We start from the raw sequence: 10,582 nt of genomic DNA, 5'->3' as shown, positions 1-10,582 counted from the left end.
GGGGGGGGGGTTTTGGGCAGGCGGCATTCTCTAAAAGTACGCTGACTGAGAACCACTTTTAGCTATAAAAAAAATCTCCATAAGAAGGCTATGCAAATGCGTGAATTGGTGCCGCATTCCCACATGTGCCAGAGATGCAAAGCCTGATTGCTTTTTCAAAAGATTATCCATCTTCATGACATTACCTAGCTAGTAGGGCGGCAAAAATGCTACCGCAAAAATGCCCATTTTAACACATCGCTTCTTGCATTTGCATATGGGGGGTCGGGGGGGCAAGTTTTCAGAGATCTGTGTGAACGCCAATTGGTAATTCTTGTGCATGGCCAGTAACATGCCACACACTGATACGCAAGCAGCTCAAATCAACGTGCTCCTGTGTGCCTGTACCAGGACATTTGGCGACTCTTTATGATGGGAGAAATGCAGTGCAAACTCTCTAGAAGGCCTTTTAATCAGCATGGAGGCTGGGTTCACCATGAGAAGGAAAAGATGATACGAGTGACAAAAAAAGGACAGCGTGTGGGAATGTGTGTGTGCGTGCGAAACAAGAGTGTGGGAGAGGGGTGAACGGAGTGAAGAGACAGATAGCACTTAGATAGAGAGAAGAAGTTGAAAGAGTGAAAGAAGTTCCGGCTACTTAGGAAGAGGAGGCAAAGTGAGTGATGAAATAATGGTGACGCTCTTGCAGTGCGGAGAGGAGAGCAGACCAACAAAGACAGGTGGTGAGGTTTTGGGTAAGAAATGTGAGTAATCCATGAGGAAAACAGAGATGGTGTGTGAGAGAGAAAGACACACAGAGACACAGTGAGAGATGAGCAAAGGGGGAAAAAAGAAGGGGGGACCTATAATTTATCATATCATTAGGTCACTAGTATTTTCTTTTGCTTCTCATAGTGTACCCAACAGTGTTAATTTCGTCAACCACGACGATGACGAAAATATTTCGTCAACGCCCCTTTTTCCCTTGACGATGACGAGACGATGACGAACTAAAAATTGCCTCAAGCAAATCAAAATATGACGAAAATAAAGAAATATTTTCGTCAAGCAGACTAAGACGAGACGAAATTTACAAGCCATGGACGAATGAACATTAAAAATATATAATTATTCATAAATAATTTGTAATTTGTAATTGTAATATAGGCCTAGTGTCTTGAACTTCATAGGTGATTGCGCGCTCACGCTGTGTCGCCTCGCTTGTATCTGCTGGCAGCCAATGCATGGCGCGGCTCAGTCAGTAGTTCTGTAGCCTAGTAGTTCAGTGAGTCCATTTAAGTTGAGTTTAGGTCCTAAAACATTCCCAGAGAAAAAAATAGCCGACATTGAGGGAAGTGTTCATTTTGAAACATGTTCAACAACCCTCTTATCCATGACGAAGACATGTGTTTCTGCAGTAGGTAATGACAGTCGCGCCAATCCTCCTCTGATACTGTCATTCTAAACCTCCTCGAGCTTCCACTATTCTCCTTTTCACTTAGGCTGTCTTAGCCCGGCGTTCGTTGTCTGTTCTTTTTTAATAATGTTTGCTATATTTGTTGTTTAACCATATCAGTAGGCAGCAAGCATGAAGGTCGGATTTGTGAATGTATTTAAATCAGTCACCGCGGGAGCGCGCGCCAGCAGGGGGAAAGTTGGCCTGTCTAATGTAACAGAGGCACGGCTACTGTAGCCCAGTTTTGAAAAGAATCAATGGATGGGCGATCGCTAAGGAGTTTTAAACTGTTGAGATTTGAAACTTGTTCTCGTCGAGAGCAACGCTAAAAGACCCAAGGAAGTCGACAGCATTTCCGTGCGTCTTCCTAAGTTCCAAAAACTCTTTCCAGGTCATGCTTATCGAGCCTCGACATCCCCGACAAACAAAACAGCATTAGTGTTTAAATATTTGTATGTGCGTGTCCTTTCTATCGTCCAGTCCGCATACCCCCCCTGCCTAACTATTTTTCCTGGGACTTTTGCAGGGCATACGAAGCGTGCTCGCGCAATCTATTTAAGCCTATTCCACACATGCCGCACGAGTCATTATCGTTCTCTGCTCGCATTGCCAATTGAAAACAAAAACCGCTAACTTGCATAGTCTACCATCAGCAGTATTTTATCTGACTCGTGGTCATCGGGAAGCCACTATCAGGGAGACTTCTTGAACTTCATGCAGACTTGGGATGTCTGGTCTTCCCACTGCCGGCATTGGCAATCTGCAGGCTTTAAGTCCGGCGGTCAGGTGAAGAAGAGCATGTAGCTTCCTCCGTGATCAAACTCAAAATGAAATATAATATGCAGCAGCTTCTAATGCACGAGAGAGAGAGAGAGAGAGAGAGAGAGAGGAGAGCGAGGAGCGTGAGAGGAGAGAGAGGAGAGAGAGAGAGAGAGAGAGAGAGAGAGAGAGAGCGAGAGAGAGAGAGAGAGAGAGAGAGAGAGAGAGAGAGAGGGAGCGCTACGTGGGGGTGTGTGTGTGTGTGTGTGTGTGTGTGTGTGTGTGTGTGTGTGTGTGTGTGTGTGTGTGTGTGTGTGTGTGTGTGTGTGTGTGTGTGATGCTCTTTTGCTCTATGATGTTGAAATTACTGATTTGGGTTTTGGTGGAAAATGACCAAGTAACAAGGTGAATATTTGCTGCAATAGGCAATATTAGTAATACTTTGTGAAATAACAATAATTTATTTTACACAATATTGACTAAAATGACTAAAAATTGAAATGTTGACTAAAATTTGAAATGTTGACTAAAATGACTAAAATGACTAAAATTTGACTATGACTAAAATTGATTTTCGTCATTTTGACTAAGACTAAGACTAAATTGGGAAGGCAATGACTAAAATATGACTAAGACTAAAATTGATTTTCGTCATTGTGACTAAGACTAATAGTCAGGGTCAATTTTCCCAAAAGATGAACCCTGAAGGCAAATTGTGTTAATTTTTGGTATACAACTGATTTAGGGGTATTCAAGGGTGCTGAATCCAAATCTGTTGTATACCGGGCGCAAAAATGTACGGAAATGCCTCAAACGGGCAAAATCCAATATGGCCGCCGACACCAGGTTAAAATCTCGCAATCCCTTTTCTTTTTGACTAAACAAGGTATGAATGTGAAAATGAGACCTATTTTTATGTTTTCATATATGGGGAACCCCATTCTGTCATCAGATTTAAGGTCAGATTTGAAGAAAATGCTTATATAATTGGCTGGCAGCTTTTTTAAAACAGGGAGCCTCATATTGTCAACGATTTTTAGCATTATGATCAAACTTTCAAGATCCACAGAAAATAATGTCTGATGTCTTTGTGAACACCAATACTACCACAAACTGCACTGAACTGTCTACTTTCACCTGAAAAAAGAAGTTTGTGTCTACCTATTTCCATTCTTTAGTTACTGGCAGTAGAACATGGGATGACGCCTCTAAAAAAGCACTGATTTCTGACCCAAAAATAGTACACTTCTGTGTCCATAGTTTTTCTTTCAGGACAAAGTGCCTTTTTATAGTGTTCATGTTTGGTTTACAGCATTTCCATGGGTTTTGAAATATGCTCAATTCAAATATGTCGTATACCAGGCTCAAAAAATTCCTATAATGCCTCAAAATGAAGGAATCCAATATGGCCGCCGTCACCAGAGATATACATATCTTTGATTAAACAAGGTGAACTCTTAAAAAACATTATGTAGCTATATGTTTTCTTTTCATACATGGGGAAATAATGTATGTAATCAAATTTAAAATTATAATCAAAGGTAGTCAGTGTAGTCAGACAGTTCAGTGTAGTCTGAATTCATGTTTACAACCATTGTTTTTCATGCCAATTAACTGACAGGCTAATTTCTATTGAAATGTTTTGTCTTATTTCAATTGCTTATGCACAATGAAATGTGTTCACCTCAGCCCACCTCTTCCATTATGACAAAACTATACACAGATAAGTCTGTATGCCTGAATGTACCTTCATATGAATATCTAGTTTTGGGAAGTTATTGTCTGCTGATTTTATTGCCTTGTTTAGATTAAATCCTTGAACGGTAGAAAGGTGAAAGGTGGAACAAAAGACAGGTTGATGTCATTGTGAAATATTTACTTTCTTGATAGTTAGGCTATCTCCAATCATTATCAAGCTCCTCCTACTCAGTGATTTGGCCACTACATGTTTAGACACTACATAACACCAGGCACTACATTGTACTTTTGCTACAGATGTAGCGAAAGCAATGGAGTTGTTTTGCAGTGATTAGTCCTAGTCATAGAGTCTTTGCTATCTACATCAGAAGCCACACAATGGCATATTGTGCCCCCACATTATCAAGCCAATGTATTGAGGCAGGATCACATACTACTCCACCCTGTCCTCCTGTCAGTCACTGAAACGGGATGGATGAAATTGAATGGGGCATTAGTCCCACTACTCCTGTATCTGCCATTCTGCCATGAAAAGACATCACAACTTGTGCTCTCCCCAAGGAGTGCCTCATCCCCCTCTGGATCTGCAAGAAGAGGCATGGAGTACATGGAGTCATTCAGTTGCTGCAAATAAGATAAATTTGTCTTGGGCATACATAGCTGTCGCATTTAAGCGAACAACTCCTTCAAAATCACTGGAGAGGAGGAGAGGTAATTGAGAATAAGTTAACCTAGGGCTCTGACTTCTACTCCAAAGGGCTTGGATCATAAGTGGGACAGTCAGAGCACACCCACAACCCTAGTGATGGTCAATATCACGCTGCCTTCCCCTTACTTGCACTTCACCCCCATAGTGCCTCTCGCACAACTGTGCTTCTCTCATCCAGTGTGCTCCATCATCTAAGCTTCACCTATCACTTGGATCCCTCACATACAACTCCATCACGTACAGTAGATAACCTATAATCCTTCGGATTCGCCCTGATCGCAAACCACAATACCGTAGAACCAATCAGGATCACTGATTTTTCAGAGATGTGACACATTTAACTTCTCACCACCATACATTTTGACTAAGTGAAAAAAAGTAGTTCTTTCAGCAACAATGACTGCTCCAATGAGTCACTTTTCGAATCTGTGAATAGTTAAAGCGCAGCTCAGACAAATGTGACACAAAATGTGTCATAAGTGCAAGGATTTCTTTAAATAACTCCACTCTTTTGGACCTCTATGCCTATGGCGTAGCTCCAGAAGGAAGTTGCTGTGGCCAGCAAAAGGTGGTAGTCTGACATACAGAGAATAATTTCTGTATCTTTGAATGCAAAGAAAACCAAAGAGATAATTGCGGCCTTCAGGAGGCACACCTACAAGAGGAAAAAAGTTAGCCCCTCTCTAATCCTCCTGCTGCATCAACAGAGCTAAAACATTATCTAGGACAGCCTCCAACCGGGTCCTCAGCTCTTTGCCTTGCTGTCCTCTTGGTACAGGTGTGTCAAAGCAAGGACCAAACAACTCAACAAAGGGCCATAACCACATTTCACACGCACATGCACAGAATGACCATTCATTGGTATCCCTCAATCCAATGATCTCTTTCCATCCATCTGGTGTTCTGCAATAGACTAATTGATACAGCACAATGCAAAATAGTTGTGTTTGCAGAGTGGGCCACCGCTACTGTAATATCTACATTGAGCAAGACAATCGATGCAATAACTCTTGGATACCAATGAGTATGACATGAGTACCAATACATGAGTATGTCCTCTGTGTATATATTCTCACACACACACACACACACACACACACACACACACACACACACACACACACACACACACACACACACACACACACACACACACACACACACACACACACACACACACACACACACACACACACACACACACACACACACACACACACACACACACACACACCGTATGCACTCCCTGCTCTGTTCATGGTTTTTTTGGCACTACTAATTGTATATTCTGCTCACCAAAACTGTTTTGTGAATTAAATGTGTGCTCTGAAGTGTGTTGCTTTCAATCTCATTGAACATGTGCATAGTGACAAACACCATTCTATTCTATTCTATTCCAATCTATTCTATTCTATTCTATTCTATTCTACACATCAGCTCACCACTCAATCCTCCTTTATTCATAGATTGAATGAGCACATCAATAAAATTGGCAAACAGTGATTTCCATTGTAAAGTTGTATAAAAAGAATTATTTAGGCAGACTCGTGTGTGCACTTACTTTTATGGTTGAAAAGATGGGAGCATGGGACGTGGTTTGAGATGGAAATATTTCATCATGGTATAATGCCTCAATTATTGAATTGAAATCTGCCTGAGTGTATATTATAGCGCCTGTATACGTACGTATGTGTACGTTGGTGTTCCAATAAGAATGTCTTCTCTGCCACACTTGTGTGTGTGTGTATGTACTCTCTCAATGTGTGGTCCGTCCGAACATTGCAATGTTATGCTTGATTGTTATTTACATTAAGAGTGGCGACAGGGTGGGGATGAGGGAGTGAATGTAGTGTATGTGGGTAGTAAGTGTTGTCTTTTCAGTGACAGTGTTTGTATTGTAATGGACTCTACCGGGGGCCTATTCGACAACAATATATGTTATCTAAGACCAATACATTTAATTAATGCCGGATTAAATTGAAATAGGGGAAATATTCCAATATAAATGATCAATTTATTAACAGTCTTAAACATGTATGCAGGTCTAAATCATGTCTTTTCATCCAAATCTTAAACCCGAGCACAGCAATGAATTCCCCATGTATGAAAACCTATAGCTGGCATAATATATTTAAGAGATGACCTTGTTTAATCACAGACATGTACTGTATATCTCTGGTGATGGCGGCCATATTGGATTCCTTCATTTTGAGCCTGGTATACAGCAGATTTAAGTTAAGCATCTTTCAAAACCCATGGAAATGCTGTAAACCAAACATGAACACTAAAAAGACACTTTATCCTGCAAGCAAAAATATGGACACAGAAGTGTAGCATTTTTGGGTCAAAAAACAGTGCTTTTTTTGGTGGTGTCATCCCATGTTCTACTGCCAGTAACTAAAGAATGGAAATAGGTAGACACAAACTTCTTTTTTCAGGTGAAAGTAGACAGTTCAGTGCAGTTTTTGGCAGTATTGGTGTTCACAAAGACATCAGACATTATTTTCTGTGGATCTTGAAAGTTTGATCATAATGCTAAAAATCGTTGACAATATGAGACTCCCTGTTTTAAAAAAGCTGCCAGTCAATTATATAAGCATTTTCTTCAAATCTGACCTTAAATCTGATGACAGAATGGGGTTCCCCATATATGAAAACTTAAAAATAAGTCTTATTTTCATATTCATACCTTCTTTAGTCAAAAAGAAAAGGGATTGCGAGATTTTAACCTGGTGTCGGCGGCCATATTGGATTTTGCCCGTTTGAGGCATTTCCGTACATTTTTGCGCCCGGTATACAGCAGATTTGGATTCAGCACCCTTGAATACCCCTAAATCAGTTGTATACCAAAAATTAACATGATTTGCCTTCAGGACCTTAAATAAGCACATTTTCTGAAATTCTGCCTAGACTATAATAGTAAATCAAAAAAAGCTGACGAAATTAACACTGGTACCCAGCCTCCATGCCGATTGAAAGGCCTTCCAGAGAGTTTGCACTGCATTTCTCCCATCATAAAGAGTTACCAAATGTCCTGGAACAGGCACACAAGAGACGAGAAAGACAGAAATGAAACCCTAAATGGCGATTTTAAATGGTTGACTGGTATGAGGCATCATCCAGTCATATGTATTAATGTAGAGATGGGGGGGGGGGGGGGGGTCATGAAAGGAGGGGGGTTAATTATAAATGAGGGGAGACCTTGAAAGGCCAATTGGAGCTTAAGCAATGAGAAGAAGAGAGCTAGGAATAAGAAACTAATAAGGCACACAGTTAGAGAGAGAATGAGAGAGAGAGAGAGAGAGAGAGAGAGAGAGAGAGAGAGAGAGAGAGAGAGAGAGAGAGAGAGAGAGAGAGGAAGGGAGGGAGAGAGGAAGGGAGGGAGAGTTAAGAGTGAAAAAAGTTTTGACTACATAGTGTGTGTGTGTGGGGGGGGGGGGGAAGATAGACAGATTGACCAAAAGAAAGACAGAACCCACAAGAGGGAAGAGAAGTCCATCCCTAAATGCTATCTGAAAGTCAGACAGGTATCGTCATGCATTCGGTCATATCATTAATGCAGAGTATGGGACAATGCATAGGGGAGGAAGGGAGGAGAGGGGAGGATAGGGGACGAGAGAGAGAGAGAGAGAGAGAGAGAGAGAGAGAGAGAGAGAGAGAGAGAGAGAGAGAGAGAGAGAGAGAGAGAGAGAGAGAGAGAGAGAGAGAGAGAGAGAGAGAGAGAGAGAGAGGGAGAGGGAGGGGTGAAATATAAATGAAGCCGGACCTTTAGAGAGTATCTGAGGGGGCAATTGGAACTGAAATAATAATCATATGAGTCCAGGGTGACTCATCATCCACTGTGACAGTGGCAAGTAATAACTGATGCCTACAGTACCCTTCTCTCCCCCCTGACTGACTGACGGTGCCCTCAATCAGCCTGCACACAATCAGGCGACCCCTAAAGCCAGCGCCTTTTCAAAAAGCAGAACTACATTAACGTCACTCACTACTGGAACACCATGCTAAAAAGTTCATCACATTCCACGGCGCCCCCGTCAGGCCCAAGCAAACCTACCGGCTGGAAAGAGTCGACTGAACTTGCCTCACTCAAGGAGGAGCAGGGGGAGGGTCTTTTGGTATTCTAGAGGGGACCTATTCTGTTCTCGATCCCCTACCCTCTCTCCGCCATAATTTCCTTAGCCTGTGGAGTATAATGAGCAAGCTACATGCCTGTAATTATGAATTTGTTTGTATTTTCCAAGACCGGGTTTGGCAAATTTCAGGGTAAACCCTGTGAAGCTTAAAGGCCCAGGGATAGAAAAAGAAATGCTCTATCTTTTGACAGCAAATTGCTTTTTGGCCCCCCGAACTTACATAAATCAAAAAACGAAAACATAAAATAACCATAAGTGTTTCACATTTTCCCCCAAACGCCAATCATAACCACTCCACAAGCAAATCCATATTCACACGCACACACAGACAAACACACACGCGCAGCAGTAAGAGCTAGAGGGGCAAACAGTATCTGTTAGCATTCATATGAATCACTCAGAGCAGAAGTTGCAGTGAATCAGCACAGCAGCGCCACACACAGCAGAGGCTGGTCTGTAGCGCCCTCTACTGTGCCAAAGGCAAATGACGTGGAGGGGCACAGGCAAGAAGACTAAAGCAAATACAACAGAATTAAGTGTCTGTTATTGTCCCTGTACACATTTAGAATGAAAAAGATAACGTAATTGTATTGAATGACACTACAGCATCTCAATCAGCAGAAAAGGATGTTCTCCTTTTCAGTCTAGTGAAAAAGAAAAAAACAGACCTGCTGGCCAAGCATTATGGGGGGAAAAACAAAAGCCCTCCTTTTCCAAAATGAAAGCACTTTGTTCAGACTCTGAGCCAGAATGCAAGACGGCAAATGTCTGCTATTTTATTGAAAATAGTGCATTTATTAAGGTTATTTATGACACTTGGTCACACAATCTACCACACACACTTGGTCACACAATTTATGTCACAACTGGCTGAGGATAATGACTTAAAGTGGTTGCAGCGTGTTGAATATATAAATGCCTTCATTCATTTTACATAATGTGTGATAAGTCATTGCATGTGGTGTGCAGCGTGGTTTGAGGTAGCATCATTTTACATAATGTGTGATAAGTCACAAAGTTACAAAACTTCAGGAGAACAATGGTATAAAAAAAAACCAACTTGCCTGTCATTTACTGCAAGACGAAAGTACTGTATGTTTAGAACTACACACACTTTTCCGTAAGGATCTTTAGAAATGAAGTCACAGACCATAGGGAATGGAGAAAAAACGAAGGTTATGTATATAACCACGGTTCTATGAGTTCCGGATGACCGCCAGAGGCGGTGCTTTCAGCACTGAATATTCATCTTACGGATCAGCAGGTCGAGAATTAATATCAACAAAGTAACACGTGACCTGGGTGACGTCACCCGGTGACCCCCGTGTCAGGGGTTAAAACACCGGTGAACCCAGGAAGTGACCTCTTGGCAAATCTTCTCGAACACACTCCGAGTGACTGCCAAGCTCTGGCGGTCATCCGGAACTCATAGAACCGTGGTTATATACATAACCTTCGTTCTATTTCGTTCCTCCTGACCGCCAGAGGCGGTGCTTTCAGCACTGGATGACTAATACCAACAAAGTCATGAGGAGTGCCTACCCGTCGTCAGTACTACTGAGACGGCCTGAAGCCACCGCCAGCACCACAGTAACATGTGGGGCAACATCAAGAAAACCAGGCAATGGTGCAGCCTGATGCCGAGGAGGCCGTGCTGTATACGTCCTTGCGCGTACCAACGGCCACATGGAAGCCAGTGTAACCTGGCCCAAAGGATCCACAAGCTCCCTGAGTGAGAACCACAGGGGGCAGCAAGTAAGCAGTTAGCATAGCACTTGACGGGGACACCTGTGCCACCCCGTAGCGGTACCATACCACCCGGTGCCACAAATGGGAGGAGCCACA

The 10,582-nt window shown here is 42.3% G+C and overlaps 2 protein-coding genes across 7 annotated transcripts in view; both read right to left on the bottom strand.

Moving 5' to 3' along the window:
- LOC134468727 (protein unc-13 homolog B) overlaps nt 1–477 on the bottom strand; it is a 14,987-nt gene extending 14,510 nt beyond the window's left edge. The window contains exon 1 of the mRNA XM_063222600.1: nt 388–477. Within this exon, the coding sequence (XP_063078670.1) occupies nt 388–477 (90 nt within the window). The remainder of the gene's footprint in view (nt 1–387) is intronic.
- The window catches only part of myo6a (myosin VIa), a 183,459-nt gene that overhangs the window by 114,979 nt on the left and 57,898 nt on the right, over nt 1–10,582 (bottom strand). The window lies entirely within an intron of this gene.

This window comes from Engraulis encrasicolus, chromosome 18, assembly GCF_034702125.1.
Source record: "Engraulis encrasicolus isolate BLACKSEA-1 chromosome 18, IST_EnEncr_1.0, whole genome shotgun sequence".
Lineage (NCBI taxonomy): Eukaryota > Metazoa > Chordata > Actinopteri > Clupeiformes > Engraulidae > Engraulis > Engraulis encrasicolus.
Note: the sequence above shows the minus strand (reverse complement) of the source record. Positions and strands in the feature narration are given on the sequence as shown.